Source organism: Liolophura sinensis, chromosome 9 (assembly GCF_032854445.1).
Source record: "Liolophura sinensis isolate JHLJ2023 chromosome 9, CUHK_Ljap_v2, whole genome shotgun sequence".
NCBI classification, from domain to species: Eukaryota; Metazoa; Mollusca; class Polyplacophora; order Chitonida; family Chitonidae; genus Liolophura; species Liolophura sinensis.
Window position 1 is genome coordinate 16,298,805 of NC_088303.1, and position 18,928 is coordinate 16,317,732.

The window sequence follows — 18,928 nt, forward strand, 5'->3', positions numbered from 1 at the left end:
CTCGCTAGAGCCCGATACGACCAAGATTTTTATTCTACTCCTCAGTCTGAAGTCCTGTTACTGTTATCAAGATGATGATACCTTTGCTGCTCTTCCTCCAGCTTTATCAGTGCCGTCTCTAAATCCATGGCGTGGTCACTCTCGGCTAATTTTAGTCTCTCTTCTGCAGTCTCCAACTTCTTCTTCAAGGTGTCGGCAGAGGTTTGTACCTGAAGTGTTGTTACAAACATGACACTTTTACCTCACTCTCTTTAGGTGGTTGGTAGCAGATGCGACTCTCTCAAAACCTTACGTTTTGTAAGCAATGTTTTCTATGGTTTGAATTCCCTAAAATTAAGTTTAATGAAATTACCTGCATCTATATGCACCAATGACTACACTTGTGTTTTACCTTAGGTATGTACAAACAAATTAATAAAAAAGCATAAACGACAAGAATCGGAGACATCTGTTATACAAAAAAATCGTACGTTTTGCAGAAGAGTAAACAGGTCCAAATTTTAACATGCTGTCTTCACTTAATAAATGAGCATTTCTAAGTAAATTTTTTGAGGTATCTCATAAAACAATATATAAGTAATAAAAATGACATGAATGTATGAATGAACATACATATTAATACATTTAAACACTGTAAAGTCAATATAAATCCACACGGGCAACAATTATGTGCACACTCTACAAGTCAGCTCACAAATACTTTGCTGAAAACACCAATATATTAGTAAATGCTTCTATGTTGAACCACATCAACACCAACAGCAATAGCCCTTTACATTAACACTTTCAATGAGAGATCAAAATACACATTTTTAACACACAGATCAAATTTCTGATACACGGTTCATACTGGATTGTTCGTTTTTGCCCCAAAAGAGACATAAAATTAGCATTAGTTGTCCCAGATTCCTTGTTTTATTCATCCAAAACCTCAGTTTATAGTTAAATGAAAATGTCCCAAACCTATATGAACCATGTATAATACATTATAAATAGTCACAAAACAGGTTGCACAACAATTAATCACAAGAGCATAGATACATTCTTCTCAAGTGCAGCACAAGAACATCCTTATGGTGTTTTTAAACACACTGGTGTCTCCAATAAGTTTATGAAATAGTCTAAACAAGAGTTATTCTGTACTACCTTTCTGAAGCTACACGTATGATTTAACCACCTGGCAAATGATACAGCAGTCTACAGTCTTTGTTAGTTGAAGCCCTATTAATCCCAAAAGCTACAAACAATCTTTGATTCGAGATTATTTACTGTTTAAACTTAGATATGACACATACAAAGAGTAGTCATCTACACAAAGTCCTAAAAAATAGAATTTATACACACTATATAGACGCCGAGCTTGTTTTGAGTAGAAAACTAATTTAGAAAGCTTATCAGGTAAGATCAAAGGAAATGGCACAATGGCATGAAATCAGCAACACAAGCTGTGGCAATATTATCAACACAGTCCACATGTTGGTACGCTTAGTGTAATGATTACTTTTCAAGTTTAAAACAACACTCTGTCACATTGAAGCAGCAAAAAAATGGTGACTTGCTTCAATCAAAACACTTCAAAGGCAAAGCAAAGAAATTTACCAAATGTACCACAAAGAAATACTTGTTTTAGTACTCAAGCTATGGCGGCTACTTCTGATCCAGCTACATTGACTCTGATGTGTTTAAATCTTTTTTGTGTGCTATGCCCATCAAAAAATCAACACTTTTCAAGATTTTTACATGTATCCGATTTAAAATAAAACAATTTTTTCTCCTAGGCAACGAAAACCATCTTTGTAATTTTTATGATGACCTGCCTCTCTTAGAAGATAGAAACACATCAGATTCCCTAAGTTTGCCGTCTTTCGAGTACTTACGGAAACCACTCGAGTAACATGGCTCGAAGTGGTGTGACCAGTGCGTTGTTTGGCAAGCATGGCTTCTAGCTCAGCGCATTTCCGTTTATACTCAAGAACCTGAATAGCAGTGTGCAAAAGGGTGAGAAAGAAGAACACGTCAGACAACCACCAACCCATTAGAGACCACACATCAACACCCTGACCTGAGGGACCAAATCCCCCTCCCTTACCGAAGACCTCCTCAGTGATGTCAACTCTGCCTCCAGTTCGAAACATTTGTCTTTGTACTGAATGACCTGTGGTTGGAAGCAAAGTGGTGATTAATTTCGGGTGGGTAATGCTAACGGACTTTTAACAATTAGGCCCATGCTGTTACCTTGGAACCATAGCGACGCATGTCCAGTTCTTTGGAACGCACCATTGTCTCCAAATCTTGACATTTTTTCTTGTATTGTAAAAGCTGCAATGGAAGTCTTTCTTATGAACAAATAACTTATCATTTACAAACATACGCTTACAGTATTTGTAAAACCATGACAAAACTGTCACTAAATTGACAAATATCACTAAAACTGACATCCTTGTCTTAATTCATGTATTAACAGTAGACTTGATGTTTTCATATTTCTAAGACTGAAAACTGATGCCCTTGTATTTCCCAAACTGATTTCTATACATGTCTTAAATTTTACTGTGAAACTTACACTGTGAACGTTGCAAATACACCTAATGTAGTTGTACGCACAAATCAAAATGCATGATGTTAAATAGTCACTAAATTTTATGATGGGCTCCCATGAAATAAAAAAAAAAAACTCGTTCTCAGATGCAAACTATGGATACGCATCCTTCCCAAATAAAACTTAGTGAGGATCTGCCAACAAATATTGTCATGAAATGTGCGCAGGTTTCTGTTCCAAATCATAATATTTGGCTTCTCTTTTGAGGATGATGTACCAAACGTGTTACCTTGGCCTGAAGTTTCTGGACGAGCTGAGCCTGCCGTTGTTGCCCATCCTGATATGCCTGCAGCTTACGTTTGTAGCTGTTGTGTTCTTCTTCCAGCTTACGTCTCAGATCAATGTTCTGCTGGACAAGAGGCTTGGAGGCCTGGTCTCCCCCATCCAGACCCTCGCCTTTTAGAGACTGTTCCAACTGAACAAAGATAATAAGGTATTTTCAAAATGAGTTAAACAAAAAAAAAAAAAAAAAAACAATAATCAGAAACAATTAAAGTCCCACGTTCAGTTACAGAGAATTGAATCCGCACAGATGATTTAAATTGCATTATTTAAATCATACATGCAATACTTGTATACACATACATCACAAGGAATGTTTCCTATGAATAATAAATCCACCGTCCTTACTGAATCAAACAGGATTATTTATAGATCAAGCCATGCAGCGAGCACCTGCTTACCACAGTTGAAGTTTCTCATTTCCAGATCTACTGTATCCAGAAAATACCCAGAAATTAAGTCTTGTGTAAACAATACTTCTAACACAGACCATATGCATACACAGTGATGCCAGGTACAAATGAATGTAGGCTCTGCGTATGTATGAGCACTGATGAATGCTGTATGTAGGCTAATACTTGCTTCTTTTAGAGTTCTCCTATGTCGAGGAATCACCTCAGTGACTTCCCTCGTGTCACTACTCCCAGACATCATAAAATTTGAAGTTGCATACTGTAATTGCTAATATGTTAGACTACAGACCAAAGTCTAAGTTATGGGTCATCACACACACTGTTGACAAAGCACTAATACATGTATCTATTCCTAAACACAGACTAAAGCATCAAAGATACATGCATTTCAGGACAGCTTATACAGTACAGATAAGTACATGTACAGCCTATAGTTCTACACTGAGAACACAAGACCTGTGAAAATGCAAATTACTGTGTGTCTATCAGGTTACAAACAGGTATCAGGCTGACTGGTATTAAGTTACCCAATGCTTTCATCCACCTGGGATGAACTGTATGTTTAATCAGAATGTTTAGCAGAATTATTTTAGCATATTTTGTCTGTCACATTAAAGATCGTCAATCGTCTCTTATTCTGCTTTTAAACAACCTGCTTATATCAAACTTAATCAACAGGGGTCAAAATCTATCAATATATGACCGATATATGATGGCACTTACATATGATTTTGATTAATTAAATAAAAAGTTAAAAATACAATGAAAAAAAAACAGGAGAAATAGAAAAGAATAATAAATTTAGATTATGACACTTAAATTTAAAGTTGCATCTCAAAATTTAAAGTTGCATCTAAAAATTTAAAGTTGCATCTAAGAAATCTAAAGTAGACCTTGTTAGGCGCTTTTGTAATCCTAAATCAAATCAATATTATGCATACATGCATGCCATGAAGTTGTGTCACACCATTATCTTTAAAACCCATGTGCATGGCTGTGACCATGCCTTCTCCAAACCAGGATATTCCTCAGTGAGGAAAACCTCTGCCATACCTGGTATTCCATGTTGTTGACCTTTGCTGCTGGTGCTCAACTTGAGTTATGACAGGGTTTGCGGTTTGTCCCTGCTATATACCAGTCCCTGAAGGGAGATTGGTCTCAGCTCGCTCATGACTGTTTAATCCCTGGCAACACACTGCTCCAGGTAACTCACTAATCTCATAACCGTCTGATCTTGACCTGACCTGTTACCATGGAGACTCAGCAGGAAGTAAATTGGCTCCATTGTATTTAATGATTTATCTTATTGACCTTAAAACTCCTGTCTGACATTTCCATGTAATTCTATTTCCAGTACTCTGTATGTCTACATATGGTGCAACTTTTTTGTATATATGTAACTCACATATGAATAGCACGAATCATAACTTTCTGTTCTTAAATAGGTATTAAGAATGGTCTAACTAGCTGCTTTGTGGGATATTTAAGGCTAAACTAAGATGAGTCTGGGGTAGTTGATTTACTTGATGTTCACTCAAGCGTGACAAAGGTTAACTTTGACCTATGATCTCCTATTCCCATTGTCAGCCAATCAGCACTAATCATTTTATAATGTGAAAGTCACTAAACAATATTCAATTTATACTGTACATGTACTGAAACAACTAAACAGTTAAACAGACTGACTGAATGAGTGAATGAATATGGCTTAATGCCCCATTGGCAGTTTTTCAGCCATATCATGGTGACAATTAAATAGAGTACAAATTATAAACACACTTGCCTGTTACTGCAAAAAAGTAATTATACCTAAGATGTCAACATGTACATGGGTCGTACTCAAACATTGCTTTACTGGACATTCATGCTGAGCAATGTTCCCCCCACCCACCCTCTTCCAACAGTATAGTTCTTGTATTTAGCCCAGAAAACAGAAAATATAAATATCTAAAAATCTAGTCAAAGGCAACAGTCTACTTTGTTCTAGCAGCTTTTGTTTAGGACTTGTACAATAGGCACACGCAATTCTGAGCAATATTTACAGCTACACATAAAAACTATGACTAGATGTTAAGAAGCCTACTACATAACACTGATCACTTTTTCTGTCCAAAACGTTGAAAGACAATAGGAAGAATCACATGGCATGAGTTTTAATTTAATGCTGAACGCTATAGTCAGCCAGGCCAAACAAAACCAATCCAAATTTCTGTTAATGTTTCTGCACAAGACATCTTGTATAATGTATTCCTGTAAGTTCACAGGTCAGTTCAACTAGAAGTTGCAAGATCTGCAGCTAAATAAAACATTATGGAGGTAACCATACCATGTACTTCAGAATAATTACTTAATAATTAGTGCTACATCTGTAAAATGTAATAAAGAAAATTTGATTTCAAACCCAAGAGTCTGGGTCTGTACTGTTACTACATGAACCTGTTAGTAGTGTCTTTGCCCAAGGGAGATAACCATGGTTACTAAACAGAGTTATTAGCATCATTTACATACCGTGCACGTGGTGGTTTTAGTAGTAGAATTTTTCTCATAAACTCTCTGAAATATCAACACATACTCAATGTAGAAAAAGAGAATAAAGAAAAGAAACCCTATATTTTCACTTCTCCCATATGTCTGCTGAAGAGTTTTCCCCGTATAATCACAGCCCTTTTTTTTCATGTTCTACCGGCTTCCTTCCATGTATTATGAGGCTATATGCAGATGCTTGTAGATTATTTCAAAGTGAAGATAATCTTTTTACCCAAAACACAAAAGAAGCAATAATCACATATGGGATAACCATCACCTGAAGTACAACACTGAACTGGTAGCTTATGTCTGGACAGAAATTTTTGTATATAGTTTTTGTCAAAGTGGCTCTGGAATTTGATAAAATACTGTAAATATTTGGATAGTCGTGAATTCCCAACTGTAAATGAAAATTCAGTTGAAGGTATTAAAGACATTACAGCTTTTTGAGAAGCAATTCTAGCACCACTGGAGGTCGGTTTATTAATAATCTTAAAGGGTAAAGGGCAAACATTGGCACCACAGGGGCAACATAAAACAGACAAAAGAATTTTAACCTCATTTTTAAAGACTAAAAGACTAACTTAAGATTTTACTCCAGCTATTGTTTGCCTTGTCTTTTTTTTTTTTTTTGAAAATTTTTTTCTGTCTTGAAACTGGTGTCTCAAGCCCAAAAGTGTAGCATTATATTTCCACAAACATGATTTATATCACTGTTTAGATTTATCACTGATTTCATAAAAAAATTCATATGAGTAATTTTGTCTTGTATGGTGGAAATTGGATAGTGCATACTCAGCTTTGTAAAACTGTTTCTCTATAGTCCTTATTTACTTATTTAGTTTTAGCCACTGCTTATTAAGCATTAGTTTAAAAGACTCAAAGCCTTACTGTTATTAAACTATAAAGGTGAACACAGATTCCTTAATAGGGTTAAGGACAGATATCAAGGTAGGATCACAGAATTAACCAGGAACTTTACAGCATGTGGTATTGGTCCCTTCCTCAGAGTCACACTGACCTGTTCAGACATGCACTGGACATGCTTCAACAAGTTTCAAACCTTTTAGTTTTAAACATTACTTGATTTCCACTCTCCAGGTGAATAACTTAACTCACAAATCCATTCATTAATTGGCTGACTGACCAGTAAGGTTTGTAGCACATTTACTTGTATATAAACTGGAAAGACATGCACATTTATACATGTACCTGTGTTCAACTTCTTTATGAAAGCGTTTTTAATTATGGAAAAAAATCAATTACAACCTATTTTATTAAACTGAACTTATTAGAAACCTTTATTTTTGGAATAAAGAGTTAAAGCTTTCTGAACATAAGTTTCGGATTACCAGCAAAACTGTAGAATGAATTGATTTATACAATTCCAAGGGTTCAACTTCACAATGTTAGAAAAAAAAACCCAACTGACATTTCTGCCACATGGGTTTGTTTACTTTGATCATTGATAACAAGTTTAAGCCTTGGTGTGATATCAGTAAACTGAAAAGTTAAAGTAAACATTAAAGCGATTTATATCACACCAGTGACATTAGTTTATCCAATGATTAGGAAAGCCAATATCTGAGCTTTGGAAACACTTTAGGTGGCATCTTTGCATGTGCTTGTATAGCCTGTTATGGTCTTGATTGAAATTGACAAGATAAATTGATTTTGTTAACTACTGGAATTCATGAAAAAAAAAAAATTGTCAGAACCCTACTAGACAATAACAGTCATTATATAAGAATGCCTCAAAATTCACACTTAAAATTTGTATGAACTTCCATATTTTCAGTATGCAAGAGCTGAATTTGGTTTGAGAATAGCCGAAAAATAAAGAAGCACTCCATAAAACTAAAACTAACCACAAAATTTGGATTCCAATCTCGTTTGATTCAAATGTACAGTCACTAACTGTTAATAGTTTCAAACCTAAAGACCCCCTGGAAGAATGAACATTCCAGAATGTTCACTGAATTTACTTATAACTCAGCAGTGAATTTAATAAACAACAATTTGTCATCTTTCCAAACAGCCTTGTCTATCATTTAACCATGCTTATAGCCTACACATGTGAACTTAGTCAAACAAACTGTTTTGTTGCCCTACCCATTCAGGTTTTAACACAGCTGGCTTTGTGTCAAATCTGAACTGTATGACTTCTATGAACGTTTAGAAGCGAAACTGACTAAATGGTGTTAGAGGTCCAAACAAATGACTGTGGAACATTGTAAAAGCTGGCTCTGTCTACCCATTACAGCCAGAATCAATAGCATAGGTACAAATGCATGCCTATGTCAACTTAATGACTTTTACCTTGTTCAATGGGACTTGGCATTTTTGACTTGAATCACATGGGAAGGGTCAAATAACAGGGAAATCGATAAAGGGTTTCCGCAAGCTTAGCTAACTATTGACAAATATTTACTGACCAAATGGAAAGGCCAGTGGCTACAAGTTTCTTTATTGACTACATACGAAAAGAAGACAAACACAGCATGAATGACCTTACTAACTAGTTTGTGAAGACCAGTAAAAGCCAATACTGACATACACACAGGTGCATATGTGTTTAACCCTTCTACACTCAAAACTGGTGTGAGAAGAAAAGCTTTTCCCTTTCCATTCACTGGTAAATGCATGATTACACTATTTACACTACGAAATACATGTATACACCTTTTGAGCAGTGAAATGCACACTTATACCTCATATAATGTTGAGCCACAATCAATGGAATTTCCACGTCTCACATTGTTTTGACAAATTTTTACACCTTTCACACTACAGAACAAATGATTACACTTCTCAATGCGGTATGTATGTTAGCACCTCTCACATAGTGGCAGACACGCCTACACCTTTCACAGTGCAGAACACATGATTACACTTCTCAATGCGGTATCTATGTTAGCACCTCTCACATACTGGCAGACACACCTACACCTTTCATACTGCAGAACACATGATTACACTTCTCAATGCGGTATCTATGTTAGCACCTCTCACATAGTGGCAGACACGCCTACACCTTTCACACTGCAGAACACATGATTACACTTCTCAATGCGGTATCTATGTTAGCACCTCTCACACAGTGGCAGACACGCCTACACCTTTCACACTGCAGAACACATGATTACACTTCTCAATGCGGTATCTATGTTAGCACCTCTCACACAGTGGCAGACACGCCTACACCTTTCACACTGCAGAACACATGATTATACTTCTCAATGTGGTATGTAGCACATCCATACCTTTCACACTGCTGAAACCATATTTTTACACCTTTCACACTTTGGTATGCAAGTTTACACCTCTCATACCACAGAATGCATGCTGATACTTTCACACTGTGGAATGCAGGTTTACACCTCTCCTACCATAAAATGCATGGTCATACTTTCACACTGAGGACACAGCTTTACACCTCTCATACAACAGAAGGCATGCTCATTCTTTACACTGTGGAATGCAGGTTTACACCTCTCCTACCATAAAATGCATGGTCATACTTTCACACTGAGAACACAGCTTTACACCTCTCATACAACAGAAGGCATGCTCATTCTTTACACTGTGAAATGCAGGCTTACACCTCTCCTACCATAAAATGCATGCTCATACTTTCACACTGAGGACACAGCTTTACACCTCTCATACAACAGAAGGCATGCTCATTTTTTACACTGTGGAATGCAGACTTACACCTCTCCTATCATGGAATGCATGCTCATACTTGCACACTGTGAAATGCATGTTTATCCCACTTCCTCGACCTCTGTCATGACTGAAGCTATATGTATTATAGTGTATACAGTACATTTATTAAATAATAAATACTCTAGAGTTTCACATTAACACCTGCATGTCCAGGTAAGTTACTGTCTTCCTCACATGAACTGTTGTGTGCAAGTGTATAAATGCAGTTTATTGTCATCTTGTTCATTCTGCACCCTGATTTTCTTTGTTAGCTAATCTCTCATGGAGGCTTCACTGTTTCCAGAAATAACAGCTGCTGATTATCGTGCAACCATGTACTACCATGAATTTATCTTTGGAATTCCAAAATGTTATTAACATTTTTCAAGGAACTTAACTTGTAGGCATAGTAATTTACCAGGTTTAATGTAAAATATATATTAATTTGATCGATGTTTTGAGCGTACTCAATAATATTTCACTTGTATGACAACGGCCAGCATTATGGTGGGAGGAAGCTAGGCAGAGCTTGGGGCAAACACACGACCATCCGCAGGTTACTGACAGGCCTTCCCATGTACGTCCGCATAACAGAAGATAAATTGACATTTGTATGAACTGTAGATCTTCAACCTTTTCAACTAACAAAGCACTTTTTTCAGTGGAATTTATGCACATTATTATTAATAAAATGAGGCTAAAAATTTGTGTGTCATTAAAGAGGCAAGCTTCATAAAACTGTGCAAATTATTGCTCTACACCCCATAGTTCTCTCAGGTTCTGAAGGTTGTAGAATTGAGGTATGTTCTAAGATGCCTTATGTGCATACAAAGGCATAACAGTATCTGCACAGATCATAAGTTAAATCTTGCTAAATTTAACAAAACTGCCCTTAGTATTTTTAACAATCACTTTTTAATCGTTTTGTTGAGGTTTACTCGGACTTGAAAGTCAAACCCTTTGTGAACATGAAATGAAAAGACCATGCATTATTCACAAAGTTCACAGTGGCAAAATAATAATCTGGCAAATGCTAATGGGTTCTGTTGAAAATTTGTTCACACATCTAATCTGTGGTTACATGGAAAGGGCAAGTTGAGTCACACATGACTGAACTGGACATTCTGCCAACTGACCCTTTGACCAGTGTCCACTTTACCAAGCACTTTATGCCTTAACAGAATGGGTGGAGTGTTTGTGTAGTACTGACTACAACACCACAACAAATCAATCACAGGCTGTCACCTGCTGTCAGGTGACAAATTTATGGGGATTGAAGAATGTAAAATTAACATTTATTCTCAGCCAGAAGACTTCTCTAATCATTCCCAGTCGATGTACTGTGCAGGGGTTGTAAGGCACTGCTTAAGTCATGCTCCACAGTGAGACCTATAGTCCTGTTCAATGTAATTCCTTCCAAATGAAACTTTTGCAGATTATCCCACAGTAATTATTCTACGAAATCCAAGGCCAGTACCTACATTTACGTGTATATTTACTAGAGTTTCGAACTGATTGCTACCCTACACAGACATACCAATACCTGCCCATGCAAGCCTGGAAATAATTCCTTAATTGGTGCAGGACATACGACAAATCTTCCAACTGTTCACATGATTAAAAAAGTTACCATGTGACTTACATGGCAGTTTTGTCCTGTACCAAATTGTTGGCCTCTGTCAAAACACTATTACTATTACAAAAAAAAAAAAAAAAAAAAAAAAAAAAGAAAGAAAGAAAAAATTAAGAAACAGATCAAGTTTTTTCAACCAGTACATCCATTAAGATGGATCAGCACAGTGAAATTGAACATGTTTTTATCTGCGGTGGAACATTGTGCATTTGCATGTATGGGGGATGGAGAGGACAGGTGGGGATGGGAAGCAGGGGGGAATCTCATTTAGCTTACCCTTTCACTGAGTGCATTGTATTTGATGCCAAGCTCGTCACGTTCTGCTCTGCTCTGAGCCAGAAGATCTTCCACACGATTAAGCTCAGAGGACAACAGTTTATTTTCTTCTGAAAGCTGACTGGCTGTTGGAGTCGTCATGGTAGCTGTGGCTGCCCTGTCGTCCCCGGCTAAATTCCTGGTAATGATCTCCCTGACACGAGCGGGGACTTTGGCTGAGGGACTAGAGTTATCTCCCTTGAGGATGTAATCTTCACTGTCTCGTAGGACAGAGTGCTCGAGTTTCTGAAATAAAAGGTACAGAATATAACACAGTGCATAAATTCTGGCGATGAAGTTGTTGAATGCAAATATATACTTCCTCATGAAAAGAGCCCTATGTTTTCTCTATTTCATTAAGTTTTCGCATATAGATTTGTAATTTTTATGTTCATATACTTAACACTTATTGCAACAAATATCACGTTTATCCTCACATGATCATTACATAAATTTTTAAACATGGCCATTACATAAGTTCTTAAACATGGCCATCATTTCAAGAGAAAGAAATTTTACTCATCAAAAAGTTTCATAAAATGGTTGATAATTATATGAGGTACTACACTAAAACCAGTGCAACTCGAAGTTTAATCTTACAATTTGTCATAGTACGCATTCTATCCAAATTTAAATTTGAAGTCTGTGTATTAAGGAGACTCTTATCTGTAAGCAATATTTACCAGTCAAGAATGCTCATTCCCTGTGAGTTAAAGTCATGTGGAAATAGGACCAGAAATTTATTTATTACTAGCACTTTATTTTATTTATGTGATCAGCGTTTTAATCAATGTTAAAAATTGTGTTTTTCACATAATTACATTCGTGTGTCAGGTTCGATGGTTGAGGAGAATTCAAGAGAAAACCAGTGGTAACTGTCACCTAGGAGGGCCCAGATTTAAGAGTACAGGTGGGGAAACTACAGATATGTTAGAACATACACTATTAACTTGATCTGAACTCAGATAATCCATGCAGGCCAGCAATGACCAAAACAAAGCCATAACAACATACATGCATGATCCAAAATGGCTACACTTCCATGTTACATGCATGTAGACAAGCTGTGACCATAGAACAATACTGACAACCTCATACTAAAGTTGGAGTGTCATACAACTTAACTCCTACCCCAGAAAATATATGGCGTAAACCAAGCGTGTCTCGCAGATATTCTAATCCCGGAGGATAACTCGTGTACGGGGAATATCCTCCGTAGTAAGCCATGTTGGTTTGTGGTAGCTATAGCTGTATATATGTTCCTGTTGGTGGCCCAGCAGGCTGACTGGCCAGAAGATGAGCTACAGCTTCATATGTACACATGTACAGTACTGTAATAGAGACTAGATGCTTCCCGCCTGCCAGCCTCAACTCTTATTAAGTACCAGCATATACCCACAAGTAGTAAGGATGTGGGTAAAGCTATACACTCAGGAAGTGTGCACTGTGACACAGTTTTGCTGGCAGCTGAGGGATGAGGATGCGGGTACTACATTTTAAGTGGTAGCTGCAAAGTGGCTGTAGAGAAGCTGGGGATAGGGAATAATTATAAGAGTGAACAACAGAATTCTAGTTATCATTGCAACAGAATGAAACTGTTGTACAACCTGCATTATATTATGTTACTCACATTTAAATGTGTAAGAATGTACATGGTGATTTGTTAAGCTGTATGGATTACTATTAGTTCAAGAAATAAAACTAGTCAAAAATAAGTCTCACATTTAATTTCAAATATAAATGATTTTGTCAAATTCATCTATATAACTTTTAAAGCGTGTTAAAAAATATATTGAAAGAATTATTTTCATGAATAATTTGAATCAAAGAAATGTAAGGACTTGCAAAAAACGAACAACTTGAAATAATGTTGTATTTAAGAAGGTTGACCTTAGATTTAGACCTACACATATGCTCTACATCAACAGGTACATCAGTATTTTTTCCAGACATTGCCTTGTGACACACATAGAACATCTCCCTGATTATGCTGAGAGTCTTTAACTGCTCATGTTGAATCAGAATCAGAATATGCTGGTCAAAACGACTTCTAACACAAGCAGCTGTGTGCTTCAACGGCTAATGTCAACCAGCTGTGTTACTGTGTCACATCCGGGTTATTCACTGATACAGAACCACGTGGGTCACCATGGTAACAAGGAAGCCAAAAACTACTGAGATGACAGACGTGAGCCGGCACGATGGCTAAATAAACTATTTGTAAACAAAGTATTGCAATGTACAGAAGGGATGTTAGATGTACAAACGGTATGTGCCCCTGAAAGAATGACGACATATACGTATACCGGTAACTGATAACACGCACTTCAGAGCATCAAAGCTGGATGATAGATGAAAGAATGCACGATGCATGCACGATCGCACAACGCTTGCAACCAGTTTGAATAATACATCAGAGGTTCCTTTCTTCCTCTCTCTCTGACTAAAGCATGGTTGGATATGCGTGGAAATTTGTGCAATAAAAATGAAGAAAACAAAAATCTATTAAACGGAGATAGAACTAAAAGCAAAGCAGCCTAACAGAAAAGTGCTTATCAACCTGTATGACTCTTTCCAAGCGTTGGTCTCTGTCTTCTGTAGACATTGGACTGAAAGGCTGCGAGATTAAAGGATTGCAGGTAGACAGCGGTCGAAACGTTTGCTCACTCACGACTCACAGCCGCAAATCTAGGTGATCGAAATTCAGCTCGTATATCGAGACGTATCCTTCACTGGGCGAAAGGTGTTTCTCTGCCGACAGCTCTGATAACCGGCCTTTTAATCTCTTAGCCAGTGGTCACCCTTGAGTCGCTTTATGTTACGGGAAACAGGAGTGTTTGTGTCACCTTTCGCGGGCACTGGCTGCTCGCCGGCGGACTGTCACAAATATGGCGTACCGAGCTCGCTAAGCTAGACAGGCAGCGACAAGTCGTGGAGCTCCCGCGACAGACAAGCACCCCTTTTCTGATACGTGCGAGGTACTTCGTTATGCATTCTCCGGACATCAATGCATTGCGACGTTAAGTTTGCTGCACTTAAACGGTGATGAATACAGCAAATCACGCAATTTTAGCCCCACGCCTCTGTCAGTTGATGACCCGTTTCTTTCGCTACACGTTGACAATCCCGTTCTATTGAAAGGGGCGGGGCATCAGAAGCACATGTGAATTGTGGCGTCGCTGTTACCAGGCAACATAGAGATAAAACATAGCCACGTGTACTTTGACAGATCGTTGCAAATCATTGTATAAGGCATTATTTGCCTGCGGCATAACAATCAAACTGATTATTCCATTATAATGCTCTCCATGCTTAATTCAGTCAGACCATTAATTTCTATGACATATGTAAGTTAAAGAACACGTTTATTTTACCTCAAACTGAATCCCAGTTCTTCATCGGTTATAGATGGTGCGGAATGGAGTTGCGTTTTTTTTTTTTTACAGCAATAAGGTCAAACTTGAAACAGGATGTTATAATCAAGCAGGTTGTTGAGGGGTGATATTTATGACGAGTAAACGGAGACAGAACAGGGTTTAATACAACGTACATCAGCGAGTTTTCGTCAACCAATACTGGAGACGTTCGCCTGCAGGAAAATAAATTGCGATACAAAAAGTGCGAGTCAATACGCGGGATTGACCAAAACCAATAAGACTCTCCAGTCAAACGGAATTTTGCGAAAATTCGTGCCGTTATAAAAACACAAATTACGATCAACTGACTTCAGAGATACTTCTGTCAGCTCCAGTGCACGCAAACCCACCTTCACCTTGCCTTAGCTGTCAATCATTCGAAGCCGTCCGAGATCGAAAGAAAACTCGTACACACAGCATTACCTTCCTTGAGATGCACATATGTGTGTTCTGAGCAATAAGTCCTATAAATTCACTTACAGGGTATAGTTTGCCAGAGTTGGCAATTGGCCAAATCCGGCTTACCGATATTAACTATCCAGGGTTGCATTGTCCTTCAACAGAGTTTTTGCGGGAGACAAGTCCCCACTCGTACTCATTAACAATTGTCACTGTGTGCATTGGGGAAAATGGTTCTGTGCAAAAATCATACGAAGAAAAGCATTCATTAATTGTTTAAGTCAATCGTATCTTCATCGTACATCAGATCTAAATGGTTTGCAGAAGCAACTTGTCGATTGTTTTTTTCACAGATGCAGATGCAATATATTAACTTAGGTTACAGGCTCCTTGTGTGAAAAATATATGTACGTGGACCTCTACGCGAAAATAACGTTGAAGAAGTTTATAAATGTATATCGAAAGGTTTCATTGCATTCAACGGTAGGTTAGAAGAATATGCAATGCGCATACAGGTGTGCGTCAAAAGGTATGGCACATTTCCATGTCTGTCACGAGGGAATTCTGTTCAGAGGCGCATTCTATACAAATTAAACCAACTCTGACCTTACAATGTTGCAACAACATTTAACACCACGAACACCTACAACAAGCGTTTATCTACTACCCAAATAGAGCATCCTATAGACCAAAAACTAACCACTATTATGAAACAATAGATTTTGACAAAAGTCAATCTCACAGTACATAGTGAAGCACAGGTCCTGTTGGAGTTTTACAAAGGTCTTCTTGGTCTTTTGATAAAACATTCAAATGCTCTAAAATTAAATATGCAAGCATTCTGTGTGTCTGGAGCAATCCAGTACACAGCTGACTTACCTATAAATTAGCCTTCAATGAGCTGGGCGGGTTTGTATATATATATGGCCACACGAGAGATTCGATCTGATTGTAAAACCCTCGAAGAGACAACCGTAAATGGACTACGGACGTAAATGTACACAGATATTTATTCCCGAGTGGTGTCGATAAACAAGATCGGACGAGCTCCGTTGATTTTCACATCTTCCTAAACTTAGTTACCTTTGTCAGCTGCCATGGGGCCAGAAAATTACCCCTGCCTGTAATTAGCTGTGATTTTCGTCCTGTTGTTTACCGAAATAAGCCTTGAAGGAACATGCCTGTTTAAAATTCCGATGAGAAGTTTTCGCAGGATAAGGCTATACTGTTTATATGCTTTTATCCGATTATATACAACTGTTGCTTTTATAATCCGATGCAAACCGGCACGGTCAAAGCAACAAGGTTCCCCACTGACGCCATTGTTAATTCCTGAAGAGGGATTATGGCAGTCGGCGATTTCAGAATCACTTGCAAGTAATGCTGGAATGCGTCGAGTATATGCTTTGAATTCTATATGTATCATATGTAAATGCATTGTTTTAAAATATATGTAAGTGTTGGAATTGTTTTGCATAAAGTTTGAACGAAACCATCGTGGCAAGCACTTTGAGACAGTGGACCAACTGAGAACTGTATACTAAATAGTGCAAATCGGCAGTCAAGAGCAGAAAAATAACTATTTGCTCGTATATGGAAGGATAAAAGACACTGACGCCTCAGTGTTAATATCGACACATGACAATTCCATGATAACAGGGCTTACTCTATTCCATCCAAAAATATTATGGATGCAAGAATATTTCATGTAAGATGAGTTTAACCTTTGAATTGGTCCATCAAGATTCGATTTATCTATTTATTTGATTGCATGGGTTTAACCTTGCATTCAGGAATATTTCTTCATGGTTGAAGGTAATTTGAATGCCGAATATAAACTACTGACCACTGACAAACGACTCCGGCGAATCCAACATTCGAATCTCCGGCGAGGCTGTTGCCTAGTTGGTCCCTTATCGGGTTTACCACTCGTGTGTTTATCACATAATCATTCGTGTCATGTAGCACTTTTTCCCTCTTTAGGACAGTTTTCAGCCCTTTTTGTTTAAAAACGGTTAATCATATTAATTTAAAATAATCCTTGGTAAATGGCTTGCCTTCACCATAAACAGTTACCACGCGACTTTTGAGTTTCGGGACATGTCATCCATTTTCAGTAAGATTTTGCTCCTTTCTGCTCTGTTTTGGATTTCTTGTAATAATGGTTTATCTCCTTGAACTGAAACTTGGAACACGGTGTCACCGCACGTTAACTGTCAATGGAGTTATGGCCGTTTTAGCCCTGGTTTTCAAAGCGGTTTGTCAATCGGCAATGAAACTTGGTACATGGCTTTACAGGGGAAAGTTATGTATCACGTGCGAATTCTTGTTCAACAAAGCCATGGAAGGTTTCGTCCAGTCAAGGACGCTGACATTTGTAGCTAGTATTCTACAGACTGGCTGAAATTTGCAGGGGCCATGTATTGTGAATGCAATACTTGCAGACTGTTTTGAAAATTACATTTTCAATCAAATGATGGAATGGATAGTGATTGTTTTGCTTCGCTCATGCAGACAATTAATTCACAAAACTTGAGTTTCTAGTTGGGGCCATATGCACCACTGCATACCCAGTTCAATAATTGTTATCACAGTGATATAATGAGTTTAAGCAAACAAGGAAGCATAGTCTATTCTTTCCACTGACATATGTATTATTTGTTTGTTTAAAGGATTTATTTTTTGCTGTGCTGTCATATTATATTTCACTTTTTCTGTTATACCTGCTGGTGTCATTCTATATAGTAAGTAATCTTAAAGACAAATATTCAATGTACATACTCAAGCCGCACCTTTGATTAAGCCACTGCAATAACTAGATGTCATAATACATATTATACCTGTCTACCTACATTTATTTGTAAGACCCAGATGTCAACCAGGGTTGTGGTATTATTCTGGAATTGTATATGCCAGTGTTAGCCACTAGTAGTCAATTTGATTGATCATGTTAAATGAATACACTACTTTATGACCTACAGCCTTCTTGGATGAAAGATTTGCTTGCCAATGCTTTTTCACACTTGCTAAAATTCAAATTTGGCAAAGTTAGCTATGCTTTGACTTCTGTTCTTCTTTGTATATTAACAGATTTAACCATTGAATGGACCTTAAACAAAAAGTATGGTATAAAGCATATTTTGATAAAAAGTTGCAAAGTTTGGAAAATCAATCCCTCTTAACCAATTTAATCTCAAAACCAAAATTTAACAGCAAGCTGGTACGTAAACTAATTTTTAAATTTTAAATTTTCATTCTAATATATCTGTCCTTTAATACTACACTTATTACATATGGTCGGTTCCCACTGGGCTCTTCTTGGTTTCTTCCCAGCATAATGCTGGCGGGCCTCGTATATGGGAAGTATTACTAAGTATGACATAAATAAATAAACAAATCAGAGAAATTTATTTTTGAAATCCAGATTTATTTCAGTTTGGTGTAAATCTCAGTTTTAGATGCTCTCAGATTCCTTAAAAAATTCTTTTTTTGAGTACTGATTCACGATTTTATTATAAAAAGCTGTATGTTGATAAAGCAGATCATCGACCACATTTTGTACCTTTGTCATGCACATATACATGTGTGGCACACTGTTGTATCAAACTAGAGGTAAGGAGAAAAAGCTGACCCACTG

The 18,928-nt window shown here is 37.4% G+C and overlaps 1 protein-coding gene across 3 annotated transcripts in view; it reads right to left on the minus strand.

Moving 5' to 3' along the window:
- LOC135475426 (rootletin-like) overlaps positions 1-18,928 on the minus strand; it is a 42,258-nt gene that overhangs the window by 18,090 nt on the left and 5,240 nt on the right. Inside the window, exons 1-5 of one of the 3 annotated variants that reach the window (XM_064755316.1) lie at positions 14,037-14,509; positions 11,438-11,722; positions 2,829-3,014; positions 2,236-2,319; positions 82-209 (exon numbers count right to left, since the gene is read on the minus strand). In XM_064755316.1, coding sequence (XP_064611386.1) covers positions 82-209; positions 2,236-2,319; positions 2,829-3,014; positions 11,438-11,722; positions 14,037-14,081 — 728 coding nt within the window. In that variant the 5' untranslated portion in view covers positions 14,082-14,509. Of the gene's footprint in view, positions 1-81; positions 210-2,089; positions 2,156-2,235; positions 2,320-2,828; positions 3,015-11,437; positions 11,723-14,036; positions 14,510-18,928 lie in introns of those variants that run through there. The other 2 variants (XM_064755315.1, XM_064755314.1) reach the window with 2 other exon arrangements.